Source organism: Hemicordylus capensis, chromosome 2 (genome assembly GCF_027244095.1).
Source record: "Hemicordylus capensis ecotype Gifberg chromosome 2, rHemCap1.1.pri, whole genome shotgun sequence".
NCBI classification, from domain to species: domain Eukaryota; kingdom Metazoa; phylum Chordata; class Lepidosauria; order Squamata; family Cordylidae; genus Hemicordylus; species Hemicordylus capensis.
The window spans coordinates 255,577,886-255,605,806 of record NC_069658.1 but is presented as its reverse complement, the minus strand read 5'-3'; the positions used below and the strand labels follow the sequence as shown (position 1 = coordinate 255,605,806).

The window sequence follows — 27,921 nt, the reverse complement described above, 5'->3', positions numbered from 1 at the left end:
TGTTTTTGTTGCACTTGTAACTAGTTTGTGTATGAGGATAATCTGGGGCCAGGTTTTGCAGGAGATCCTGCATATTGAGTGCATGGAGGATGACCCAGGTTGAATCCCTAATATCTCCAAATAGGGCTAGGAAAGAAGAACGTATGAATCCTTGGAGAGCTAATACTGATCCATGCAGACTATAGCCTATAGTCAGTGCAGACTAGTATATATGAACCACAGGACTGACTTGAAATACGGCAGCTTTGTATACCCCACAACTCTCAGCAAATGCTTCACATTTTAAATTCCCCATTTGCTGTATTGATAAATATTTTAAGGACTTGAATGTCACACAGCCCTTTCCAGAACCCTGTCATATTGATAATGTGTGAAATGGGAAGTAAATGAGGCAACATAGGCAAAAAGCTTTTAACTTTTTATTGAATACTAGCTGATCCGGTGCAGAGCATCTGCACCCCTGTTTGCTGCTGCAGCTTTCTCCCCTCACCCTACCCGCCCCCACTTTTTTGCCCACCCGCCATCTTCTTTTTCTCCCACGCCCTCCTGCCCACAGCCGCCGTCGTCTTCTTCTTACCTGCCTGCCACCCCATCTTATTTATTTATTTATTGTTAAATTTATATACGCCTTTCATTAAAAACAATCCCAATGCGGTTTATAAAAGTTAAAAAACATACAATAAAAATGAACAATTAAAAATATTAAGCTACAAATATGAAACCAATCTGATTTGAAATATATAAAATACACACATAAAAAACTATACGTGGGTAAGACACACAGAAACAGCAATAAAAACAATCATGTAAAGACCTGGATAAAAAGTCAAGATTTAACAAGCTTTCTAAAACCTGTGATGGAGTCCAAGGAGCGAGTGGCCACTGGGAGAGCATTCCAAAGTCTGGAGGCAGCAACAGAGAAGGCCCTGTCCCGTGTGCACGACAACCGAGACTCCCTTATTGTATGCACCCGGAGCAGAGCCCATCAAGATGATCTCATCAAGCGGGCAGCAACCCTTGGGAGCAGGTGGTCCCTCAGGTATCCTGGGCCCAAACTGTTGAGGGCTTTAAAGATCAAAACCAGCACCTTGAATTGGACCCAGAAACACACTGGTAACCAGTGCAGCTCTTTCAGGATAGGTGTGATATGATCATACCGGGCAGCTCCAGATAGAACCCTAGCTGCCGCATTTTGCACTAGCTGCAGTTTATGGATATCCTTTGCACGTGACAAGGGTGTGTGGCCTGGGCTGCCGAGAGCCCGAACAAGCTCTCAGCTCATCATTTCAGGCAGCATCAGCTGCCTGATAGGACATTTCCCCCTTTCTCTCCCTCCAGAGTTCTCTCCTTGGGTTCTTTGAACCCGTTTGCCCAATGGTGGCTCTGCCCCTGCTGCAGTCCATAGACCAGAAAGGGGGAAAAAAGAACAGTGATTGTTACAGCACCAGAAATGGCAGTAAAATACCAAACAGTTAAGGGTGTGCACAAACCGAGCTTCGAGCACAGGTGGTTAGGTGCCGCAAGGAGGGGAGTGGCGAGCGGGAGCTTTAAGGAAGAGAGCGGGACAGTGCATGTGATACCAAGTTCCAAGCACCATGCTGACCACGCAAATGCTGCCTGTGCATGTGTGGATGCCATATATGTGCTGGTGCTGTGTGTGTGGGTACTTGAGATGTGTGCCGCCCCAGCAGGAAGCTGCATGGGGTGGAAAAGAGCAGGTGAGGACCTGCTCTCCTCACTCCTACTCCGCTCCCCTCCCCATGGCACCAAACCTGTGCTTGAACCTTGGCTTGTGCACCCCCGTACAAACAGCACAAATCATATATTCCAGATGTAAAAAAAACCCCATGATAACCCTCGACCCATAGCCACAAAACCATCCTCCTGTCAAACATCAGTTTGCAAGTTGTTTCCTTGCACTAACAGCAACGTACAACGTACAGCCACTACTAGGATCACCTTTGAGATGTTATCTATGAATAAATATTTAACCTAAAATTGATTAGATCTCAGTGTAGTCAATATAGGCATAATCAATAGTTGGTGGGCTCCAGAATAGAAACTGCAGGACAACAAAATCATGCCCCCCCAAAAAAATCTGGTGAGCAGGATGTGTGAGCAGATGCAGAATGAAAGGTCTCGGAGGGATGTATCCCAAAGGATTAACCATGATCAGTGTGGCCATGAAAATATGGCCTTTGTTAGGGAGGGAACACTCTCCACAATGTCCACTGTTGTGCCCAAAGTCACTTTTGCGCTCTATGTATGCTCAGGAGCTACGCCTGAATGAAAAGGAGCTTGGCTGCACTGCTTCTTGATCTTAGTTTGGGAATCACAGTTCAAACTGGCGACATAAGATCAATACCACAACATTATGCAATCTTAAATTTTTATTGAACTAAAAATAACAGCATAAGGCAAGCAATATTCTAAGACAATCCAAGCATATGAAGGATAGCTATCATATGTGTTGGATGCATGTGAGATCAGTATTACAGCTAGCAGCCAATAACATTTTCAACCATCTAAGGGAGGGAAGGGAAGAGACAGACACACAGTGAAAAGCTTCGGGAGGAAGGAGTAGGAGAGGGGAAATAACAGCTCAGGCAGGCTGGGCTGTTGGGAGAGAGGAGGAGGGAGAGGAGAGTTGGATGGAGATCAAGGAATCTGGAGAGGCTGCAGAAAGCATCTTTACCAGTTCTAGTGATGGTCAGCAAGTGAGCGTTGCTCAGGCACATAGCTTGTGAGCAAGGAGAGCAGCAACTAGACAGGCAGATGGTGCGTTCTGGAGATCCCTTTCTGGAGCTGGGTACAGATCACAACTATACTTCAATTCCCTGCTACGCAGAGGGAATTTGCCAGCAAGTTACATCTAGTGGGACGTCTGCTTGGCTGGATAGCCTTACAGAATCAGAAAGTTGAGCAAGTGATTGCTGAAACCATGCCTGTTGCTAACCTGTTTTATGTTAGTTTGATCCTTTGATCTGAACATAAAGTCTTTGGTGCAGTGCAACATCCAAGAATATCCATACATCTTAATAGCTAAGCCATAAACATGTGCCTCATGACAAAGCACATCTTCAGTTCAAGGGAAATCCACTCAATAAAACTTACCAGGAAGGAACTGTCTGTTTATCCTTGTTGTAAGCATTTTAGGAGGTAAACAATCAAACTGCAAACTGAGGCGCCTTTCTTGGTTGGGGTCTGAGAGGGAGGAAAGGGCAATGGGTGTTTCAGGGGATAACAGCCTAAAACAAATGGTTGCTACCTTTACCTATATGTTGCAAACTCAGCACAATCAAGAAAGCAGTTTCAACAACATATGTAACAGAAAGAATTCAATCTAAGAATATAATCCAGAAAGGTGCAATATAAGGTATACATTAGCACAATGAATCACAATGAAGAAAGCAGTTTCAGTAACTTATGTAATAGGGGTGTGCACAAAACCGGTTTGCCCGGTTCAGAGTCCAAACCAGATTCGAACCAAACCGGGCATATTCAGTTTTGTGGCACAGAACGCGCCCGCCCCTCTCTCTGCCTGAATGCAAGCCAGCTCACAGGTTCTACTTTTTTGGTTTTGTTTAATTTACACTCACCGCAGTGGGTCTGGCGGCCTTGGGGAGTGCAGGCATGGCTCTGTGTGTGCGTGTGGGGTATCCTCTTAGTCACCCCTCCCCTTGCCAGCCTCCCCCTGGTCGTGCAAGGGCTGTTTCGGCCCATTTTCGGGCTGTTCCGGCCCTTTTCCTGGTGGTGGCAGCCATTTTGTAGGCCACGGTGTATGCTCCCTGGCCATTTGTCTGGCCTGGGTCATGACCCAGCCACACAAACGGCCAGGAAGCATAAGCGTCAGCCTCCAACATGGCCACGGCCACTGGGAAAAGGCCCAAAAGGCCCCAAAACAGCCCTTGCAGGACTAAGGGGAGGCTGGCAGGGGGAGAGGGAGACTAAGGAGACCCCCCCGCAGCTGCGCCAACACCCCCCCAGGGCTGTCGGACCCATGGTGGTGAGTGTAAATTTTTTGTTGTTGTTTAGAACCCCCAAAGAGGCCCCGAGCCAGACCAGTTTATTTATTTATTATTTTACTTAACATATTTTTATACCACCCAAAACTGATGGCAAACCAGCTCACACATCCCTATTATGTAACAGACAAAATCCAATCTAGGAATATAATCTATTGCAAGTCAGCCAGGAAGAAGCAATATAAGGCGTTAATACAACAGGATACACATCCTTAGGGGAAGACCAGCTAAACATTTACTGTTCTAACAAGGTACCTTTGATAGGTATTTTCTCTGAGTCTGGTAATTCACTAAGAGTTCAGCATGCCTCTGGCCAGAGACTCTCTGGCAGGGACACTTTAAATGGACACAGGCCTAATCCTTGGTTCTGATATAGAGGATATATTATGGGTCATAACACCACCTTGGTGCAGACAGAAAATAGCAGGATGAACTAGCACAAGAACTGCTACACGTAGATGCCCAAGAATAACTCCTGCAAGTAGTTTTTGCAAAAGTCCACTGAACCTCCCACAAAAAAACCCAAACACACACACACACAAACCCCTCCTCCCTCAAGAAATACCCTTAGAATCCAATTTCTGTGAGACAACAGTGGTGGAAATAAATAAAACTTCATGTATAACCCAAAACGACATTAGAGCCTCTGTTTCATTGCACTGTGATTATTATAATTCTCTCTATCCATAAGTAAAAATAATAGAAAGCAATGACATTTCTGCCAGGTTTTTTAGAAAAAACAAAACAAAACAAAACAAAACAAAACAAAAACATCGGTTTAAATTGGCAGGGCTCCAGTGTCTTTAAAGTGTCATGAAGGGGGCATGTTGAATAGGGTATTTTTAAGTGATGATAATCCCAGCCTAAGTAAATGCTGTGGGATACACATCTTTAGGAACATAAGAAGCTGCCTTATTTATACTGATCCAGACCATTAGTCCATCTGGCTCAGTATTGTCTACAGAGACTGGCAGCGGCTTCTCCAAGGTTGCAGGCAGGAGCCTCTCTCAGCCCCATCATTTATCTTTAAATAAACAATCAATGGAACTGATGGAGGTGAAGGGATAGTGTAGTCTGTTCTAATTCAATTTCTTCCTGTCATGTAACATTGAAATGCACTAGAACTTGACTAAGAACACCCTAAAACCTTCAACCCTATATGTAATAAATAATAATATATGGTTTTTGTTTTTCTCTTTTTCTGCGTACACTATGGACTGGATCTCACGATCCGTGAGACCCAGTTTGGGGTGGTGAGCGGGAAGAGCAGGCTAAGCCCGCTCTCCCCGCTCACGAGAGTGATTGCGGGCTCCGAGATGGAGCTGGCGGGGGCTGGGGAGCCCGGGGGCCGTGCGACCCCCGGAAGCCCCAGTATGCCCTGCGTGAGCACGCAGGGCATACTTGGGAGACCCCCAGAGCTGGGAGACGGCTTTTTACCTCCCCTCTGGGGGTCTATTCGTGAGTAGGCATGGCGTGAAGCCGCGGCGCGGCTACTCACGATTCAAAAAACCAGGTTTGCGGAGTGCTTGCTCCGCAAACCTGGTTTGGGAGCAGGGGTTCTTGAGTGGGCTACCCACTCCAGAACCACCGGGCTTGCAGCCGAGCCCGGTAGTTCTGACGATCTGCAAAAATTGGGCTAGGCTCTCCTAGCCCGATTTTTGCAGATCGTGGGAATAGCCCCTATAATTATTTCAATGCTCTGCAACAAGTGATAGCTTCCAACCCTGTCTGCTTTATTTCATTTTTTAAAAAACATTTGATTCTGATACTTTCCACCACACTTGCCCTGCAGATGGATGGGAAATTCTGACCCTGAGAACTGGAAGTCCTGCTTAAGAACCATGAAGCCCGATTGCTTGGCTTTCATAAAGCTACAGACGAAGTGCTAAACCCTCTCAGGAAAGTGGAGCTGTAGGTGAGGATTCTGCTTCTTGAGATTTAACATTTCAGTCTGGATTTATACCCTACCCAGAAATAAGGAAGGATCCTCTCTCCACTGAATAAAGATAAAGTGAAAGTGAAGATCTGGTCATCTGTATCAGCATCAAAAAATTCCACGCAACCCTCTTCGTAGTCCAGGGACACCCGGATCTTCCTGATGTCATGTTTGAAGGCCAAAGGGGTCCATTCAGAAGTAAATGCCATGAATTCATCTGCTATCATCCCCACTGCCCAGATCCTCTCATTAGGATTCAGTTTAAAGGTGAACTTTCCCTTCCGCCTGACAGATTCTGCTGCTACCCCCACGGCCCACATTGCCCCTTCCTCATTCTCATTCTCTACCTCCACCTCCCACCAATGCTTCCCTGAAGTGAATCTCTCACGGCCCAACACACAAGGCCTGAAATCAAATCGCTTTGGGCTGTTAGGCAAGTCCTGCTCTGTGTCTCCCTTTCTTACACTCTTCAGATCCTCTGACAGAATAAGTTCAGGATGTGCCGTGTCTGGATCCAGAGTTATATTCTCTGTAGGTTGGAGAGAGAAAGAAAGAGCCAGTTGGAAGGTGGTTGGTTCATGGAAAGGATTTGTGTCAGCTGCTGCTGGGAAGTGATTCACACACAAACTCCCCCTCCCTCTGGCTTCACCTGAATCTTAATCTGGTTAGGAGGCCCTATAAAGAACAGGAGAAGTCACTCCCTGAAGGACGGGCAGGTCAAGGAGAGATATAAAGGCAGATTCACACACTTGCGGTCCAATTACAGGAGAACCTCATTATTCGCGGAACCGCTATGTGTGGTTCTGCATACCCATGGGGTGTCTTATTGACACCCGTTTCAAGTATCTCCAAATATAAACAGGTTAAAACTCACATATCCACAGTTCCTAGAGCGCTGGAAGTGGCCATAGAGGTCACTTCCGGCCACCATTTTATGCTGAGAAAGCTAGGAAGAGACAGAAGGAACCATTTTGTGGCTCATTTCTGGTGTTGGTGAGCAGGGCGGGGGGGGGGAGGAATTTCCCCCGCAGTTTTTTGGAGGCATTCCATCCTTTGGGGTGCATATCTGGGCACATGGGGGACCTGAGGAGCACACCACATTTGGGGGCCATTCTGGGGCTTTAGACTGCCTGCCTCCACACTGAAACCTAATCTACCCTTCCCCACAGACCTAATGCCTTCTAATTTGTGGTTCCATTACTCGCAGTAGTAGACGAGGAACAGAACCCCTGCAAGCAATGAAGTTCTCCTGTATTGCTATATTTTAAATTGATGTTATCTCATATCAAGAGTTTCTAATCTCTTGCAGTTCTTTACCAATAGCTGCCTTTCTACAGAAATTATTCTAATATCTGTATCTGTCATGTGGAAGACAGGCTGACAAATTAAAAATCAGGCCATGATACGTATAGCAATGCATCACTAGAGATGGACTGTAGCTCAGTGGTTGAACCCATGAAAGCATGTAGGAGGTCCCAGTGTGAATTGTTGGCATCTCCAGGTACGGAGACACTACAGTCTCCAAAGAGCCAGTGTAGTGCAACAGTTAAGAGTTTAGGACAGCATCAGGGAAAACCAGACTCAAATATTGCAGTCAGCCATGAGTTCTGTGGGTAGATTTGGGCTAATCACATTCAGCCTAACTTTCACAGGGTTGTTATGACGATAGCAAGGGTGCAGGGAAGAAACTCCTACCCACTCTAGGCTTTATAAAGATGGGCGGGGTGAATAATAATAATAATAATAATAATAATAATAATAATAATAAAATAAGAAACAATGATATTAGGATGTTATTCAATGTTTTTTAGGTGTAGGGATATGCGAACCAGCTCAAGGTCTAACCGGTGTGCCATCAAACTGATCTGGCTCAAGGGCTCACCCTAGAGCTGAACCACACCTGGTTCGGCTTGAGGCTGAGCCAAACTCCCCAGGCTGGCTTGGAGCTGGTTCGGGGGTTCTAAAGTTTGTTTGTTTTTAATTTAAACACTCACCGCTGGGTCCAGCAATCTCAGGGGGGTGCTGCCGCAGCCATGGGAGGGTCTCCACTGTTTCCCTCTCCCCCCACTGGCCTCCCCCCGGTCCTCCAAGGGCCATTTTGGCCCGTTTTCAGGCTGTCCTGGCCCTTTCTCTGGTGGCAATGGCCATTTTGGAGGCCACCATGCATGCGTCCTGGGCATTTGCATGGCCTGGGTCCCAGCCATGCAACTGGCCAGGGCACATGTGTGGTGGCCTCTAAAATGGCCACCGGCACCAGAGAAAGAGCTGGAACGGCCCAAAAGCAGGCCAGAACGGCCCATGGCTGACCAGGGGGAGGTCCAGAGGGGGAGTGGGAAATGATCGAGTACCCCCGAGGTAGCTAGACCTGATAGTGAGTGTTTAACAGTTTTAAAAAATATATTTTAGAACCCCCGAACTGGCTCGAATTCGAGCTGAGATCGGTGGGGGGGGGGGGGGATGTTCAGGGGCACAAAACCAAACATGCCTGGTTCGGTTCGAGTCTGGTTTGGACTCAAACTGAACTGGGCAAACTGGTTTTGCGCCCACCTGTATTTAGGTGTTAGATGATATCTCCAAAAGCTAGCAGACAGAACTCCTCCTTAAGCCTGTCTCCCGCACCATATCCTATCCATATTTCCCTTGTCATTCAACCCAGAAAATTACCTTTGTACAGTGCTGGCTCCAGAGATTCCAGGGATTCTGTTGGATGGAAGCAAGAATGACAGATTTACTCAAGCCATTGTATCTGTAGCAATGTATCATGTCATGTAAAAGAAATATCAGGCCTCCCATATACAGAAAACACCTGATTAAGCTTAATATTTAAAGGACCATGTCGCAGGTTCTTTAGATGTTGCTGTTGAAATTTGCAGGCATCTGGTGGGCCACTGTGGAAAACAGGATGCTAGAATAGCTAGGTCTTGGGTTTGATCCAGCATGGCTCCTTTTATGTTCTTAAGAGTTTGAGTGCAAGAAGAGGAAGCACCATCCAATTAAATTGGTGAACTGGTGCCAATGGGAGATTTGCTTTTGGGGTAAATAGTGGTCACAGGCGAAGGATCCAAATCAGGCATGTAGCAGGGGCAAAGACCCCTTCCCCTCATGCTGTGGTACTGATCAGGACAATACATACCCACATGCTTGCTATTGGTTTACCATTAAGAAACAAACATATAACAAACATATAGTGACCAGGTTCCCCTCCCTCTAAAGTTAACAGGAAGTGAACCCTTGTCTTGACTGACAGGCTGGTGAACTCCAGGGCAACCAATCAGTACACCAGGTGGGTGGGACATAGAGAGCTGTTGCTGGGAATTCTGGGAACAAGAAAGGAAGTCTGGGCAGAGAGTGTGGACTAGCAGGAAGTGTGCTGGAGGAGCATGGAGGAGGACATGTGGCAGCAGGATGGTTGTAGATCCTTGTAAGGCAGGATGGCAGGAGGCTTGAGTCTCATCTGGAGTTTGGTGAGTAAAAGATCCATCTATCTTATTTATTTATTATTTCCCTATGTAAACCGCCCTGAGCCATTTTTGGAAGGGCGGTATAGAAATCAAAGGAAGGAAGGAAGGACAGGAAGCCTGGGTTTTGGCTTTGGGAATTTAGTCTAGGGAATAGTTTGTTTAGTAAGACTTTGTGTCAGGAATTTATATTTCTTTGTGGGTGTGCTTGGCATTTTCCTAATTATCTGTTCCTTGCAACTAATTAACCAAGATTTTTAAAGTGTGCCACCCCAGCATCATTTGGGGTGCTTTTGAAATATTCTTGCAATCAAACTAAGTATTTTGTAGTGTATCTAAAAGCTAAAAGCCTGGTCTGTTGAACAAAAAATGTTTTCCCCTTTGTTCTTAACCTTTTTCAAGCCTCCAAGGGTGGTTATTGACCCAGCAGGAGGAGGGGGAATTTCTCTGGTACAAAACATATCTCAATGAGAGCTTGGCCAAAATAACAGTTAATTCCACATGTAGGCAGAATTCCTTGGAGAACAATTGGTTTTATTCTTGCCTATTAGCATGGGGGAGCAGATATTTGTATTTGCCTAATACCTATAGCACTCAGTCTAATGGACAAGTACTCTACAAGTCTCAGAGTGCTTGGTGGCAGCAGAAACCTACCAGAACATCTGGGTTTTACCAGAATCTTTTTTTTAGCTTTCTGGGTTCTGAAAGTTAAGGATTTTTAATATTAACTGACCTGAGTCAGGAAAGGGGATTTTCCACTACCCACAATCCACTACATGGCCAACAAACATATTAAAATAATGTATCATTTGATACTAAACCTCTGTGTAAAATATGGATTTAGGAATGAAGAACCAACATGAGTCCTACAACCAAGTGGAGCATTTTTAGAGATCTTATCCATTTGCCTTCCACAATACCTTTAAATTTTCCCATGGCATCTCCAAGAGCAGAATTTTTCTCCGAATAAATATCAAGTATCTCTTCCAGCCCAGGAAAAAGCTCCACTGCATGACCCATGTTGTCTTTGTCATACCTGGAAGGAAAGATATTAAGAAAGAACTGTGGCCAAAGCGTTGAGGTAAAAATGCCCCATCTCATCCCCAGAAGGATATATTCTAAAGATATAGCATAGGGTTGATCTGAATATTTATTATTATTATTATTATTATTATTATTATTATTATTATTATTATTTCAATTTCTATACCGCCCTTCCAAAAATGGCTCAGGGCGGTTTACACAGAGAAATAACAAACAAATATATTCTTCAAAAATAACTTGTGGGGGACATATTGTCCTTAGGAGCCACCTAATGGCACAATGGGGAAGAAACTTGCCTAGGGAGCAAGAGGTTGCCGGTTTGAATCCCCACTGGTATGTTTCCCAGACTATGAGAAACACTTATATCGGGCAGCAGTGATATAGGAAAGATAGTGAAAGGCATCATCTCATACTGCGCAGGAGGAGGCAATGGTAAACCCCTCCTGTATTCTACCAGAGAAAACCACAGGGCTCTGTGGGCACCAGGAGTCGACATTGACCCGACGGTACAACTTTACTGATTGTTCCTAGAGGGGGTTCAAGGAGATGGGATGAATCACGGTTGTTTGATGGTGGACAGTTTTGTGACTTTTGTGGCATGAGCTGGTTCTGCCCCCCCCCCCCAAATCCTGTTGTCCCTTTGTGGTAGCAGTGATTCCTGCAGCATTTCCACTGCTTTTCTTCCTCAGAGACTGCTCCTACCAGGCTCCATTTTTCCGCCCTGGGACATCACAACAATGATGTCATTCCTGATTCATTCGGGGGTGGGAGGATGGCAGTTTCCTTGGAGTAGTTCCCAAACCACATAGGAAATATAATTTCAGATTTCTTCATATTGCCCAGCTCCGTGCCACCCCCTCCCCCAGCATCTCTCTTTAATATTTTATTGTACCCAACAAAGTGACAATAATTTTAAAGAAACATGTTTGCTTTTAACATGGGACCAAATGTTTTCCATAGGAAGTGAAATGCAAATAGAGTGAGAAAGAGTCACATACCTGCTTAAGGTGTGCATTATGTCCTGAAAAAGAGAAATGGGTCTTAGCTTTATGGATAAAACACACAATATGATCATTCTTGTTCTAGTGGGGATTCATCTGTCCACTCCCACTTCTGGAAGAATGAACTGTTGATCCCAGGGTTGTGCCACTTATTCTTTAGGATTTATGGAGATGTGTTAGTGAGGACCCCTTGACTGACTTTTAAGCTGACCTCTCTCCCATAGGTTCTGAGTGTGTTCCTTGTTTTGCTGGAATGTCAGTTACCCTCAAGACCCATCAGCACCAGTGTTCTCTCTAATTTTTTTCATTTGTGTGCAAAATGAGTTTTGTTCTGGGTGACAGTATCAAGGCAGTGTGAGTGCACGTGCATTCCGAGTGAGGCCTTCCGGATTCAACCTGAGAGGGATCTAAAATTAACTGAGCAGACATAAAAAAAATTGATGCACGTGCATGTGCACACACCTTAGAGGGAACACTGATCAGCACTGCTTTCACACCAGCCCTCCTTTATTCACTTCTTGCACAGCACCCATGTGACCTCATGAGGCAAGGTGAGATGATTGCCTCAATTTGTCCAAAAAAGAATCCATGTGTGTGTGTATCTATCTCCTTTAATTACAATAAAGATGAAATATAAACATCCACTCAAGGGACACAGCCCAGTTAGGGAGTTAAAAACTCAACTTTAAAATTCACAAACACACAAACACACACACACACACACACACACACACACACACACACACACACACACTTATAATAAAATAGTCTCTATTAAAAAATTGGAAGAAGTTGAATGTGCTGAAGGTTTCTCAATGTAGATTAAAAAGATCCAATCTAATCTTCTTTTTGTTGAAGAGTAATATATCCAGAGTTAGTACTCCACTGTATCTTGTTATATAGTTAAAAATGCCAAACATGTTTCGACCCAAGACAAAGGTCTTCTTCAGTGGCAAGCATTCCCACTATAGAACAAAATATGGATTATTTACTTCTATCTATCTATCTATCTATCTATCTATCTATCTATCTATCTATCTACCTACCTAGCTACCTACCTACCTACCTACCTACACACACACACACACACATATTTGGAGTCTTTCTTGGACAAATTGATGTTTTGTTGAATCCATATAGGGCTTGTTTTTTGTTGAGATGATTGCCTCAAGCAGCAAATTACTGAGGTGCTGGGTGTGTGTGTGTAATCAGATGTCACTCACCACCTCTTTTGCCTCTTACTGTTTGCCACCATGAAAACAGATCTTCATCACAGCTGCTGCTCAGCAAAGAGCTGCTTTGAGGCTGCCATCTGCCTTCTCTCTGTGCTCCTTGCTAGGGTCGGATTGGCTGCCCTCATCTCCTCATTTGCAAGAAGCACAAGGAAAGAACAGGAGGATGCTGGGAACCTTGCAAGAGGCAGTTTTGAAAGGGCTAGCCTTCACCAGGGACGTGGGGCAAAGCAGTATTCGGTGCTGTGCCTTGGACATGGCAATACTTTGTGTCACCCCGAAGCCATGTACAAAAAAAATATGGCTGGCTGTGCTTCATTCAACAGGTCTCCCTTGGTTATGCAGGGAACTGGGGAACATGTTTTTACTTCGGTTTCACCTGCAGGAATTCACTTGCTGGCTGCTGGCACTTCCTTTCCATTTCTCCAATCAGGTTATTGAAGTGGGAAATCTTTTCAGTGAGTCTGCTGATATTTTCTTGCTGCCTCTTAACAACAGTGTCCTTCAGATCTCCTAATTGGGCTAGCCTGACGTTTTCTATTCTGTCAAGCAACCTGTGAATTTGTCCAGTGGCAGACCTGATCCTCTGATGCTCCTTTTCTAGCTCCATCTGGGGAAAATGCAGAAAATGGAGAAAGGGCAGAAGTGGAACATGAAAGTCACTCAAGAAAGGTCAGCTAGAAGTCTGGGAGTGCAGGAATTAATTAGTCACACAATTTCTTATTGGGTCTTGGAATGAATCTAGTCTCCTACCCATTTCATATATTTTATGAAGTATTATGCATGAAATGAAAGAATCCTAGATATGTCAATATCATGCATAAAATGAAATTTAGCATTAAGAAAATTAATACTAATATACTGTAGTCTCAACATACTGGAATTGTTTTTGGACCAGATTGATCCTAGGGATGTCAATATTATGCATAAAATGAAATTTAGCATTACGAAAATTCGCTTCTTGTATTTTTTAAAAAAATTATCTGTGACCTCTGGTTTAGAGACAGAGTGGGGGATAAAGATGTGTGATGGGAATATGTTAAGTTGTGTGTTGAAATATTTCTGCTAATGCATATTTGCATAAATATACCTGTTTTATGTTCTTACATTCTTGTGAGTCCAGTTGCTGCTTGTGCCCTCACGTGTTTGAGCGCACGGATGCTGCTCAAAGAAAGACATATCTGTTCAAGGCTAGCAGAAGGTGTTGACAAGCTACACAACACTCACTGCACATCATTGAACAATGATTGGTCCACAACATCATTGTAAAAACTGCACAACTACTACTGTTGCAACAAATATTTATATACTCTTCTTCAACAAAAGTTCTCAAAGCAGTTTACATAGAAAAATAAATAATAAATAAAGATGGCTCCCAATCCCAAAAGGGCTCACAATCTAAAAAAGAACATAAGGTAGACACCAAAAACAGCCACTGGAAGGATGCTGTGCTGGGTTGGCTAGGGCCAGTTGCTCTCCCCCTGCTAAATTTAAGAGAACCACCACTTTAAAAAGTGCCTCTTTGACCAGTTATCAGGGCTACCATCAGGGGTGGATTAATCTTTTTGCGATTTGCCGCCCCAGAGACAAGAGTAAGAGGGCTTGTGGGGGAGAGAAACTTAATTCTGTTTTTTACTTTTAAAAATGCTGCTGTGTGGCAACAGAGGCTCCGCCCACCTCCTAAATCATCACAGGAGGTGAAGTCGGGCACTGGAGGATGGTGGTGAAAGAGGTCCTCACTCAAGCCCGGCTTACTCGCAAATGACACAGACTGGGAGATTTTGGGCTTCTGCACATGCATGTGCATGCATAGAGGCCCGAAATTGCCCCTCTGTGTCATTTACAAGTAAGCCGGGCTTGAGCGAGGACCTCTTTCACTGCTGTCCTCCAGTGCCTGATCTTACCTCCTGTGATGGTTTAGGAGGCAGGCGGAGCTTCTGCCACTACACAGCGACATTTTTAAAGGTTGAAAAATAATAATTGAGTTTCCCTCCAAGATGCCGCTCCCTAAGATTTGCCGCCATAGGCGGCTGCCTACACTGCCTATGCAGTAATCTACCATTGGCTACCATATACAACTTTGCATTTGTCCCAGAGAAGTCTTCCATAAGCAGCTGTGCAACATCATGGAGTCCACAACTCTGTACAGCTTGGCAACCTTCTTGGGCCAAGCTTTAAGAGAACCACCACTTTAAAAGATGCCTCTTTGCAACAAACAGATTTGTTTGTTGCACAAGCAAGTCATTAGTCAGGATGTCAGCCACTGAATACAAAAGATAAACCAGAAGAAACTTCCAATAAAATCTTCACATTATAGTAAAAGCTAAGTAGCATTCTGAGAATGTCCCACACAGTTTCACATATCCTCCTGATCTTGAAAGGAGCATACTATAATTATGTTTTTTCTCTGTAGTTAACATCAGAAGAGTAACTTGGTTCCATAGGACCACTACATTCTTCAAACCTCAAGGGATGAGTTGCATATGTGTAGACCAGCCTGTGGAAACCACACAGCAGCACACGTTCATGTCCTGTCAAATGCTGAGAAATCCAATTCAGTTCCCTCACCAATCAAGAGCATGGGGTGTCTATCACTCAACATTCACCTTCAGCATGATAGCAGGAGCACCTACCAGACATTCCTGGCTTCTCAGCTCTTCAGCCAGTTTTCTGTCCATAAGATGTTGTCTCTCTTTCTCCAGGGGCTCCTGCTGCACCTTGATGTATTCCTGCAAAAGCAGAAAAGACTTAACACTTTGGCAGAAGGCCAGCCCACCCTCTGATATCAACCAATGTTTCCTTAGAAACCCAGGTCCAGTCTGACAGTGAAGGAATTGCAGCTTGCTGTAGGCAAGAGGTTTTTCCCTTGAAATCCCAAGCTGTGTCAAAACGCATGTGGCTTGCCAGGCTGGCTGACTGACTGACTGATTGATTGATGGATGGATGGATTGCTCAGTTTCTATACCACCTTTCATAAAACTCACCCCAAGATGGTTTAGAAAAGTTAAACTACAATAAAAATCCATAAAGATCAGATTAAAATGTAAAAATCCATTAAAACCATAAAAACACCACCAAGCAGCAGCAGCCATACAAAGTCAAACACAGAGCTGTAAGGGAGCAGAAAAAATGGCAACTATTACCCTAAGGAGTAATAGCCTGAACAAATAAACACATTTTTAGTTGTTTTTTAAAAGCAGCCACAGATGTCACAGAATTGACACCCCCTCGCCCTCACCGGGAGAGCTTTCCAGATCCTGGGAGCAACAACAGAGAAGGCCCTGTTCCATGTACACAACAATTGAGCCTCAGTCAATGTCGGCACATGGAGCAAAGCTACCTTTGATGAACTTGCTGGACAAGCAGAAACTCTTGGGAGCAAGTGGTCCTTCAGATATCCAGGACCTAAACCATTAAGAGCTTTAAAAGTGATCTGGAACTGGATCAGGAAACAAACTGGCAGCCAATGCAGTTCTTTTAAAAAAAGATGTAATATGCTCAGAGTCAGGTCCAGCAATACCCCCAAGTTGCACACTTGCTCTTTCAAAGGTTGTGCAACCCCATCCAGAGCTGGTTAAATCCCACCATTCCAACCAGCTTTCCTACTGACCAACAGCACCATCGTGTCTGAAGTTAACTTCAGCTTGCTAATCCACATCCAGCCTATCACCGCCTCCAGCCCCTGGGCCTTTCCCAGACAGCAGGCTTTACCGCAAGGTGAAGAGGGGTGAAAAACTGTGAGTTACAGGGCATTAGATATTTCGAATTTGCCCAAAAACCCAACACAAAAAATGGAATTTTTTTACCCCAGACATAAATTGGGCTAGCTCCACTGCACAATGAAAAACTTGAGTCGTGTATGGAGCGCTCCCCACTAGCCTGCAGGGACTTCAACCTAAATCTGGATGATATGCGAATGTACACCTGCCCCTTCCCAAGTAAAATCACCATCTGCCAGTGATCCTGCTGACAGCACATCCACTGCCTCTTCCAGCACACCCACTGCCTCCTTAACACCTATTGACAAAGAAAGATAGAGCTGAGTGTCATCTGAATATTGATGACACTTCAGTCCAAACCTCCTGATGATCTCTCCCAGGGATTCATGTAGATGTTGGCATGGGGGACAAAACTGAGCCTTGCGGGACCTCATAGGCCAATGGCCAAGGAGCTGAACAGAAGCCACCCAGCACCATCATCTGGAAACTCCCCTCAAGATAGGACCGGAAGCTCTCTAATGCAGTACCCCCCAATCTCCATACTTGAGAGGCTGGCCAGAAGGATACCATGGTCAATGGTATCGAGCACTCTTCCTCTCTAGTTCTTGGTAAAGGTCATCCACCAGGGCAACCAAGCCAGTTTCAGTGCCAAACTCAGGGTGGAAGCTAGATTGAAAAGGATCTAGATAATCTGTATCATTCAAGACCCTTTGCAGCTGCACAGCCACCACATAAGTTATCACTTTGCTTTAAAAAAGGGAAGATTAGAAAGAGACTGATAGTTATCAAGGTTGGAGAGATCAAGGAAGGGCTTTTTAAATAGTGGTCTTACCACCGCCTGCTTGAGGCTCCATGGCATTTTGCCCTCACTTAATGAACCATTAATAATTACATCTAACCTTCCCTGGGAATTTTTATTAGCCATGAAGGGCAAGAGTCCAGAGTGCACAATGTTGCTCACACACTGCCTAGGATCTTGTCCACCTCCTCAGGCTGCACTAACTGAAAAGACTCCAATACAATGAGAACAGATAGTTGTTGAGGCAGGTCACCTGGAACTGCCAAAACCCTGGAGTCCAAATCAGCATGAATGCAAGCAACTTTATAGGTGAAGTGACTAGCAAACTGGTCACAGCAGGCTACTGATGGCTCTTTCTCCGTCACACAGGGGCCCATGTTAAGCAATGACTTTGCCTCATGGAACAGCTCCGCTAACCTACACTGATCAGATGCAATGGAAGCAGAGAAAAAACGTTTTTTGCCACCTCTACTGCCATGGAGTAATCCCTAAGATGGGCTCTAGCCTGTGTTTGATCAGATTCATTATGACTCTCCAAACATCATTGCTCTAGCTCAGGCTTCCCCAAACTTTGGCCCTCCAGATGTTGCTGAACTACAACTCCCAGCATCCCTAGCCACAGTTTATTGTGGCTGGGTATGCTGGGAGTTGTAGTTCAGCAACATCTGGAGGGCCGCAGTTTGGGGAAGCCTGCTCTAGCTGTAGTCTGAGTTGTTTAATTGCCCTGAGCTCTGAGAAAAACCAAGGTGCTGAATGGGCTCCGCCAAGCTGGAGAGGGTGCTTAGGAGCGACCATGTCAGTGCTATTGCTATTGGTTGACTCAGCCTTCCATCCTTCCGAGGTCGGTAAAATGAGTACCCAGAATGTTGGGGGGCAATATGCTAAATCATTGTAAACCACTTAGAGAGCTCCGGCTATAAAGCGGTATATAAATGTAAGTGCTATAATAGCCTATGTCCCATGTTCCTGCAGCTGTTGTGCGAAAAGGACACCAGGCCTGCCCCTTCTTGCTTCCCATGTACAGTAGTCCAGGCAAGGGAGGGAGATGGGAAGCAGGCAGGGGCATGATGAGGTCTGACAGGCATATTGGAATTCCAACAGATTTCTGCAACAACAGGAATTTAGTCAGAGTTCTGACTGTTGGGGCTAGGGATGTGCTCAAACCGAGGTTTGTGCACTGGTTCAGTGCCATGGGGAGGGGAGTGGTGAGTGGGATCTTTAAAAAAGAGGAGAGCAGGTCCTCCTTACCTGCTTTCCACCACTGCATGCATGCAGCTTTCCACCACTTTCTTACCTGCTTTCCACCACTGCGACAGTGCTTGTCCCACGAACCAAGTGCAGCGCCAGCACGTAAATGGTGTCTGTGCATGCGTGGGTGCCATTTGAGTGGTCAGCATGGCAAGGACCTGCTGTCCTTTTTAAAGATCCTCCTCGCTGCCCCGCAGTGCTGAACCAGTGCACAAACTTTGGCTCATGCACATCCCTACTCGGGGCTCCCTCCTGTTATAGCTGAACACATTATGATAATGCCTCGCAGAAGGCACATTGGGTCTGACATGCCTGTGGGATCCAACACAGTGCATAGCCCTACTCGGCTTACTGCAGTCTCTTCTTCTCTGGAATGTTTTGAAGTAGGAGAAAGGACTTAGGGGGACGAGATGGCAAGTCTTTACTCCAGTCCAGATGTTCTGGCTGCAGCTGCTCAATGCCATCTGTTTGCCTCAAGGGAAGTTATGAAGGGTCCCAAGGCAGAGTCTGAAGGCACATGACCCAGTAATCTTGCTGAAGCTTAAACAGGTCCTGGTCTGGTCAGTACCTGGATGTGAGACTCCCTGGGAAGCCTATGTCCATGGAGTATAAGATAGGAGATAAATCTAATAAGTGAATAAAATTACGAAGTCATCCCTGTACATAGCTGTACGTATCTATGGTTTTCCAGAAACATGGGAAATTGTCTATTATATGCTGCATTGTTCAATATATGCCTCACATAGATAATTTTTTTTGGCAGAGTTTCTAAATGGAATGCTTAATCATGGAGAGGGTGTGACAAAACTGTTCATAACAGGAACAAACATATGACTCATATAACTCTTTATAGCCTTTTTCACATTGTCAATTGAAAGATCAGAAAGAAATTTGAGGCACAAAATGTGATCAGGAATAAAAAGGACCATCATATGCAATCAGTGTTTCAAAGGCCAACCTGTCATCTAATTTATTGTTACTCAGTTCATTTTAGACTGTAAATGTTATGGTCTTACAGTGGGCTTTCATCTGCCTATTTCATATTGTTTGCTCTGTTGCACTCCTAAAACCGGGGTTCCTGTTTGGTCATGAGCATTATATTAGGGGCTGGGCGTTTGAGGGTGGGGCTGAGGAGTTGGGTTGTGCCAGGCCTTTTGCAGGTATGTTTTTGGGCTCTCTTGAGTGGGATGGCGCTGGGGGTGTGCCCAGCAGTTCTGGGGCAGCTATTACTGTAGTGGTGGGGAAAAGAAGAACTGGCACTGGCAGAGCAGCTGGCCATTACAGGGGAAGGGAAACCAGTAATTTAGTAACTGTTTCCACTTCCAAATCCTTTGTTAACACTCAGGCCTCGGGGAGCAGCCCCAACGACCCACAGAGTCTGGCCTTGCTCCTCTGCAATGTCAGGTTGGTTCAGAATAAGACCAAAATTGTCCACGATTTGATCGTGGATGAGGGAGCTGATCTGGCATGTATAACTTAGACCTGGTTGGGGGAGGCAAGTGGTCCAGTGTGGGCTCAGCTTCTTCCACCAGGTTACTCTGTCATGGAGCAGGCCAGGGGAAGTGAGCGGGGGGTGGGGGTGGAGTGGCTGTGGTCCATAAGAATACCATTTCCCCTCCAGGGCCCCTGTGAGACAGTTGACTTATATTGAGTGTATATTTTTGAGGCTGAGAACTAGGGATAGACTGGGGATTCTGTTGGTGTACTATCCACCCCGCTGCCCAACTGACTCCCTAACTGAGCTGACGGAGTTGGTTGCGGAGTTGGTGTTGGAGTCTCCTAGACTTTTGGTCCTGGGAGACTTCAATATCCACTTTGGGGCTGGCTTGTCTGGTGTGGCTCAGGAGTTCATAGCAGCCATGACAACTATGGGCCTATCCCAATTAGTTTCTGAACTCATGTTGCCGGCCACACACTCGATTTGGTCTTTTGTTCAGATCAGGGGGGTGTTCCGTGGATGTGGGATCTGGTGGTTTCCCCATTGTCATAGACGGACCACTACCTGGTTAAGGTTGGTTTCACAGCCTCAATCCACCCCTGCAGGGGTGGTGGACCTATTAGGATGGTCCGTCCAAAAAGGCTGCTGGACCCAGTGGGATTTCAAATGCCTTGGAGGATTTTGATGCCGGTGCGGCATGTGATTCTGTTGATGCCCTGGTGGGAAACTGGAACAGGGAACTCAGAGCAGTAGACAAGATTGCTCCTAAGCATCCCTTCCGACCTGCTTCAAAAATGGCCCCTTGGTATACTGAGGAGTTGCGGTGGCTGAAGCAGTTGAGTAGGCGACTAGAGCGCAAGTGGAGGAGAACTTAGTATGAATCTGACAGGATGCAGCATGTGACCCATCTGAAGACTTATGTGATGGCGGTGCATGCAGCAAAAAAGAGATTTTGGTCTGTGCGCATTGCGATGGCAGGTTTGTGCTCAGCATAGTTATTCCAGGTTGTGAAGAGTTTTGTTTCTGTTCTTTCTACATCAAATCATTCCCTTGAGTCGTTCTGCTGTGATGCCTTTAATGGGTTCTTTGCGAACAAGATCTCCTGTATTCGGACTGACTTGGGCTCCACTATTTCTGCAAGGTCTATGGAGGAGGTGTCCAGCGATCCCTCTTGCAGTATTAGATTAGATCAGTTTCAATTTGTGACTCCTGGGGATGTGGACAAGCTGCTTGGGGCGGTGCGGCCTACCACCTGTTCTCTGGATCCTTGCCCGACTTGGCTGCTTCTATCTAGCAGGGAGATTGTTGGAGGTGGCCTAGTTAACATCATAAATGCATTGCTGAGGGAGGGTAGGGTGCCTCCTTGTCTGAAGGAGGCAATGGTTAGACCACTCCTTAAGAAGCCTTCACTGAACCCCTTAGTGATGGATAGTTACGGGCCAATCTCCCTTAGTTGGGCAAGGTGATTATAAGGGTGGTGGCCGACCAGCTCCAGGCAGTTTTGGAGGAAACTGATTAGACCTATTTCACACTGGCTTTAGAGCTGGCTATGGAGTTGAGACAGCCTTGGTCGGCCTGATGGATGATCTTTACCAGGGAACCGACAGAGGGAGTGTGACTCTGCTGGTTCTTCTGGATCTCTTGGCGGCATTCAATACCATCAACCAAGGTATCCTTCTGGATCTCCTGGGGGAGTTGGGGATAGGGGGCACTGCTTTGTAGTGGTTTCACTCCTATCTCTCGGGTAGATTCCAGATGGTGGAGCTTGGTGACAGTTGCTCCTCAAAACAGGAGTTGTTATATGGAGTCCCTCAGAGCTCCATTCTGTCACCAATGCTATTCAATATCTACATGAAACGGCTGGGTGAGGTCATCAGGAGGTTTGGTGCTGGGTGTTATCAGTATGCTGATGACACTCAAATCTACTTCTCCTTTTCATCTTCAAGAAATGGCACTCATTCGCTAAATGCCTGCCTACAGGCAGTAATGGGCTGGATGAAGGATAACAAATTGAAGCTGAATCCAAATAAGATGGAGGTGCTCATTGGGGGGGCTCAGAATCTGAGGGGTGAGTTAGATCTTCCTGTGCTGGATGGGGTTACACACACTCACCTAGAAGGAGCAGGTGCACAGCTTGGGAGTACTCCTGGACCCAGGCCTCACTCTGGTATCTCAGGTGGAGGCCATGGCCAGGTGTACCTTCTATCAGCTTCGGCTGATTCGACAGCTGCACCCATTCCTTGAAGAGGATAAGCTCAAAACAGTGGTGCATCAGCTGGTAACCTTTCGGCTTGACTATTGCAATGTGCTCTACGTAGGGCTGCCTTTGTATGTATTTCGGAAACTTCAGTTATTTCAGAATGCGGCAGCCAAATTAGTCTCTGGGGCAACCTGGAGAGACCATATTATGCTTGTCCTGAAACAGTGACACTGGCTGCCAATATGTTTCTGGACAAAATACAAAGTGCTGGTTATTACCTTTAAAGCCCTGAATGACTTAGGTCCAAGTTATCTTAGAGAACGCCTTCTTCTGCATGATCCCCACCGCAAGTTAAGATCATCTGAGGAGATCCGTCTCCAGTTACCACCAGCTCTTCAGATGGCAACTCAGAGGTGGGCCTTCTCTGAAGCTGCTCCTGGCCTCCTAGGCGGAACGGGGGGGGGGGGGGGGCAGGCATGGCACGTACCCTAGGCGCCACTGAGGAGGGGGCACCATGTCAGTTCCTGCCCCCACACGCCACTGCCCACCTGCCCAGCCCCAGGGTCCCTCAGCCACTTGCCTCCAGCTCCGGCCTAGGATCAGCAACCAGGCCTAGGATGAGAGCGGCCTGCAAACTGCAGAGCTTTCTCTCCCTGTCTCTCAGCTGATCGGTGGGTGGGCGGGGCTTCCAGAGAGGCCTCTGAGTAGGCCTCCCTGAAGCCTGTACTCTGCAGGCCCCAAGCAAGCCAGGAAGGAGGAAGCAGGCAGAGTTCTGCAGCAGACCCTCTGCCCAGACCAGCCAGCACAGCTTTTGCCAGGTAGGCTGTGAATTCCTTTTTGTGGATGCACACCCCCACCATATATAGGGATCTGCTTGCCATAGGGCTTTGATATGGGGGGGGGGACTGAGAAGTCTCTGAATATTTAATTTAAAACAGACTGAAAAATTTGCTGGCTTTAAAAACAAAAACTATTTAAAAAGGCCTATAAGTGGCTTGTTTCATGGCAGAAAATTACAAAAACTTCTGGAGCAAGTATATTTTATTTATTTATTTTCATTCATTCATTCATTCATTCATTCATTCATAAATGCACTTATGTTCAAGTTGTTTTGCAACCCAGAAGGTCTGAGTGAGAACTGTGAAGCATGTGTTGTGCTTTTATTTTATTTTATTTTATTTTTCTTGTGTGTGAACTGCTCTCCAATAACTTGCAGGGACTTCAGGGTAAATCTGGCCAACATATGAATGCAGCACCTCCATTCCAGAGGAGATGTGTGTTAAAGGGCTTTAAAAGCCTCGTGTGAAAAACCTCCTGGAATCAAACTTCACTGAATTTGTTCAGAATTCTGAGAAAACAGACATAGGCTCACCCTGCATGGTTGAAAGTCTCCTTTGCTAATCTGCAGCGAGGGGGCCATTTTAATAATTAGTGTTGCTAGTGTGTTCTAGGCATTACAAGTAGCACAAATATATAGTACTCAATGTATACCACTATATACTGTGAAGTGTGCATGTGTGTATTCAGTGAAATGTATTTCCAGGCAGCATACATATTTTGAAATATCAGTCTTAAATCCTTGGGGGCCTGGGGTGTGTGGAGGTCCTGGACTTTGAGGGGCTGGGGGCCCATTTTAAAATCTCATCTTGGCCCATTCCAACCTTGCTATGCCCCTGGCGGTCACTACACATGGGTTTCTGCACAACACCTGCACAGAAGAAACTTCCATGTAGAAAATGTGTCTCTTGTAAATTGACACTGAATTTTCCATCCATGACTGGGATATTTGAGAGTTAGAGTCAATAATAAAAGAACAGCACACAGCTTGTGATCGGAAGGGGCAAATTACAATGATTTCTTAGTCTGGCAGGGGCTGCTTTTGGCCCTGGCAGAACTTGGCTGTCTGCTCCTGTTGCAAATGCCTCTGTCTAGTGTGGCAAACTAATGTATCCTCCCTCTTGGTGTCAAAGTAAGCACTGGTGTGGTGAATGCACATATACCCCATCATGAGCCAACAGTCATCATAAGACAAAGGCTGGCAGGAATCATTCACTGGTTTATAGACCCCCACCACCTTCTTCTTCCCCTATTTTGCTAGTGGCTATTTGGGCAGGTGATCCTCTAGGACAAAGTCATGTTTTTTAAAAAGAATGAGATGAGACAGAGAAAATGACACTTGGAATCCTCGCATAACTCCTGACTGTTGTTCTAAGTCTTTTACAGAGATGGCTCATGTTTTCAGGTTTTGATCAACAACCATGTCTAGATGGTACAGTGTTCCTTTTAACAGGGATTTCCAGATATTGTTGACTACAAGTCCCATCATTCCTGTTTGGACAGGGGCACAATTTCAGTGCTTGCCCTAGGTGCTATTTTCCCTAGTTACACCTCTGCCTGGCCTGTGGAATGCACTCCCGGCAGAAATCCATAATTTGAGTCCATTGCTGTCTTTCAGGAGTGCCCTTAAGACCTATCTTTTTGGATTGGCCTTCCAACGTTTTTAGACTACTGTAAACTGTTTTAAATTGTTTTAAATGGTTGCCCTGGTTTTCCAGGGTTTTTAGTTGTTTGCATGTTTAATTGGTTTTATTCTTTTCTTATAGTGTTGATTTTAATTAACTGGTTTTAATTGTTTTTATCCTGTTGTAAAGCACCCTGAGCCATTTTGGAAGGGCAGTAAATCAATCAATCAAATAAATAAATAAATATTATACTGGCTGATGGAAAAAAGGAAATGGGAGTTCTGTTAAAAAAACTGTGGGGAGGAAGTTGCTGTGAAGGTGGGGCTATTCTTTCATGCCCTTTATATACAACAGAAATTCCTATATAAGTGATGCTCCAACCCTCCAAAAAGAAAACAAAGTTCATTTCCCAAACCTTTCCATTATAGTAGCTTCCTACCTGATATTCTTGAGCAGCCTCATCCTCGGGAACAATGTTATGATCTTTGTGCTCCTTGGATTTTTCACAAACTAGGCAGATGGTGATTTGATCATCCTTGCAGAAGAGTTTCAGGGGCTCCTGGTGCTTTTCACAGACTCTCCTCTTCCCTTCTGCTCTTTCCTCCTCCTGAAGTTTCTTGACAACCCTTCCACCTGCCGTTTGCCGGTTTGGCTGGAAGTTCCTTTGCTGAACTGTTTCTGTACATTTTGAGCAAGGAATGCCTCGGTCAAACTCCTCCCAGCAGTAGGTAAGGCAGGCTGGGCAGATATTGTGTCCACAGTCTAAAATCACTAGATCTCTGGAAAACCCCAAGCAGATGGGGCAAACAATTTCATCACAGAGCTCCTCGTCACGACCCCCGGTTGCCATTGCTGTCTCTCCCTGGTGTAGAACAAGGAGGAGCTTAGTTTCACTTTTGAGTTTAAATGACGCCTGAGGATTTCCTTCCTTTGCAGCAATGCGCTCAAGATGTGGGGAGGTTGTCACTGAGCAGGTTCGGCTTTTTTTTTGCCTTTAGTGCAGAGGCACAAAACTAAAGGAATATCCAGAAGTGTGTACTTAGCCCTATCTCAAAAGAATATCCTTTGGAGGACATGGGGATTCTGCACATAATCAGAACCAGAAGTTCTTTCGCTATTAAAAAGAAAAAGAAGAGAAAATAAGTAATCAAAGCCTCCTCTCCAATGAAAAATAAACAGATTAGGACTACTCAGGCAACTCAGAGGTTATTCCAGCATCATTGCCCACAGCAGCACTAAGCCATAAAATTGGCTGAACCTGAAAGAGGAGAGGCTCAGTTTAAAGGCACAGGGACCCCCATAAGTTTTTATTGCACGTTGTCTGTCCACAGAGCACATGCTGGAGCTGCGATTGCATTACTACCAAAAACCCCCCACAAAAAACCCCTACTACAACTTGGTTCTGAAAAACAACAGGAAGAAGATGCAGAAAATGCAAGTTAATGATTTGGGAAAGCATCATGTGCATGCTCTGTAAAAAGTGAACGAAGGAAGGGTAACAGTTTTTTAAAAAGAGGGAGGGATTGGTGCTGAACTCCCTCTAGATGAGCCTAGTATGAACCTATGAAGCTGCCTCATACGGGGCCAGACCACAGGCCCATCTAATGCTTCACTATCTACATTGACAGGCAGTGACCAATGTTCCAGAGAGGAGCTTTCTCCAGTCTTATCTCGAAAGGTATTGAATCTGGAACCTTTTGCATGCAAAGCATACATTCTACTACCACTGAGCTGTGGCCTCTCAGATCAGTGGGATCTAAATGTACCTGAGCGGACACCAAAAAACTTGAGAGTGCACACATGTGTGCACGCCTTAGAGGGAACACTGCTCCAAAGTCCCTGCGAGCTATCAGGGTTCACTCCAGACATGATTCGGGGTTTTCACTGCGTGTTAGAATTTAGCCCAATTTATGTCCAGGGTTAAAAAAAACAAATCATTTTTTGCATCTGTTTTTAGGGGAAATTACTCACAGTAAAGCCTTGAAGTAAACTCCTGTTAAAGCCTGCTGTCTGGAAATGCTCCCGGAGTCTCCAGAACTGACATCAATCTCCAAAAGAGTTTTGAAAGCTCCGAATGGCTTGATAGTGTGAAAAATATTAGAGGAAAAATGGTGTGTGTGTGTGTATCTCCAGGAATATACACAATCAGGTCTAACAATCAGACTAGAGGAGGTTGCTTTTTGGGGGTGGGGTGTGACGTGTCTTGACAGTCCGGCTGACTTTTCTTTTCTTCGTCTACAAGACCAGCTGCCACTGTGTGTCAGGGACTGCATACTGCGTTAATCCAGCATTATGCTTATACTAGTTAAATGGCTTGTGCAGTTTGCAAGCATGCCTCCTGTAAAACCAAGTCTGGCTTTTCTGTGTCTAAAGTACCAGAGAACATTGCCAAGGTTTGTTTGAATCGTAATCCTAATCCGAACACATGATTTTCCAATGGGAGAGGTTTTTCCAAGTTTTCTGGGCCATTAATGGGTTTTTCTGAATTTTTGTTTGTCTGTTGGTCGTCTGGGCGAGATCTGGAAGCTACTTGTGAAAATGGCATGTTTCTATCTTTGGTGGTTTGGTCTGGGACTTTCAGGTCAGTCAGTGAGTGAGGCCCATGTAACTTCATATAAATAGAAGCTTCCAAAAGGCCACATTATAAGGGAAGAAGAGTCACACTGCTGAAGGGAGCAGACTACGATTCCCAAAAGTCTCTGCATCGCTAAGCATGTGTGTATGGGGGTGGAGGTGGGAAGGCAATTCCCAGAGAGTCTTCATCATCCAGACTACCTGAGTTCTCGTCTCATAGCCTCTCTGTGGATGGATTGATAGACCAGGATCAGAAACTGGTTGGCTGCTTTTGGTTTTGCCAGCACGAATGTAAGCTGGCTGTAAGCTGGCTTTTAGCATTTGCTGCTCTTTGCTGATTCATGCTGACTTATTGAAAAATACCTTTTAGATAGCTGCTTTGCAATGCTTGGTGGAAAACCAGTTTACAACTTGGTGTTGGGAAGTGCTAAGTCGCCTTATCTGTCCAAAGCAGAATAGTAGGTGGGGAATATACAACAGTAGGGAGAGATAGGATATGTTGTCTTTACACGTACGGAAGATAATACTGCACATGTAAAGGATGTATTTCCCAAATATGGAGTGGAACTTTCCTAATACTGAGTAAACTTCTCTGTACAATGATTGGATGAAAGTTGGTACAAAGGGGTGGAGAGAAAAGTTTATAAAAGTTGCTGTTGCCATGTATAGGGCGCGTCCCTGGATCTTTGCCGTGAGGCACCAGGGCCGTCCTCAGCGCTGAGAAATAAACTTGCTTCCTTCACTGTCCGTGTCAGTGGTCACTTGATCGGGTAACACATACATGG

At 45.4% G+C, this 27,921-nt stretch overlaps 2 protein-coding genes across 8 annotated transcripts in view; one reads left to right on the top strand and one right to left on the bottom strand.

Annotated features, from left to right (window-relative positions):
- Positions 1–27,921, top strand: part of LOC128343452 (zinc finger protein 606-like) — a 75,037-nt gene that overhangs the window by 20,782 nt on the left and 26,334 nt on the right. The window contains exon 1 of one of the 3 annotated variants that reach the window (XM_053292559.1): positions 3,801–4,006. The exons of 1 other annotated variant lie outside the window; for it this stretch is intronic. The gene's annotated coding sequence lies outside the window, so the exon portion shown is untranslated. Of the gene's footprint in view, positions 1–3,800; positions 4,007–9,204; positions 9,426–27,921 lie in introns of those variants that run through there. One more of the 3 variants, XM_053292557.1, reaches the window with a different exon arrangement.
- The window catches only part of LOC128343451 (zinc finger protein RFP-like), a 30,269-nt gene continuing 2,886 nt past the window's right edge, over positions 539–27,921 (bottom strand). The window contains exons 2-9 of one of the 5 annotated variants that reach the window (XM_053292550.1): positions 25,002–25,676; positions 15,330–15,425; positions 13,076–13,306; positions 11,462–11,484; positions 10,340–10,455; positions 8,626–8,661; positions 6,426–6,490; positions 539–3,204 (exon numbers count right to left, since the gene is read on the bottom strand). In XM_053292550.1, coding sequence (XP_053148525.1) covers positions 3,133–3,204; positions 6,426–6,490; positions 8,626–8,661; positions 10,340–10,455; positions 11,462–11,484; positions 13,076–13,306; positions 15,330–15,425; positions 25,002–25,412 — 1,050 coding nt within the window. In that variant the 5' untranslated portion in view covers positions 25,413–25,676 and the 3' untranslated portion in view covers positions 539–3,132. Of the gene's footprint in view, positions 3,205–5,329; positions 6,491–8,625; positions 8,662–10,339; positions 10,456–11,461; positions 11,485–13,075; positions 13,307–15,329; positions 15,426–25,001; positions 25,773–27,921 lie in introns of those variants that run through there. The other 4 variants (XM_053292547.1, XM_053292548.1, XM_053292551.1 and 1 more) reach the window with 4 other exon arrangements.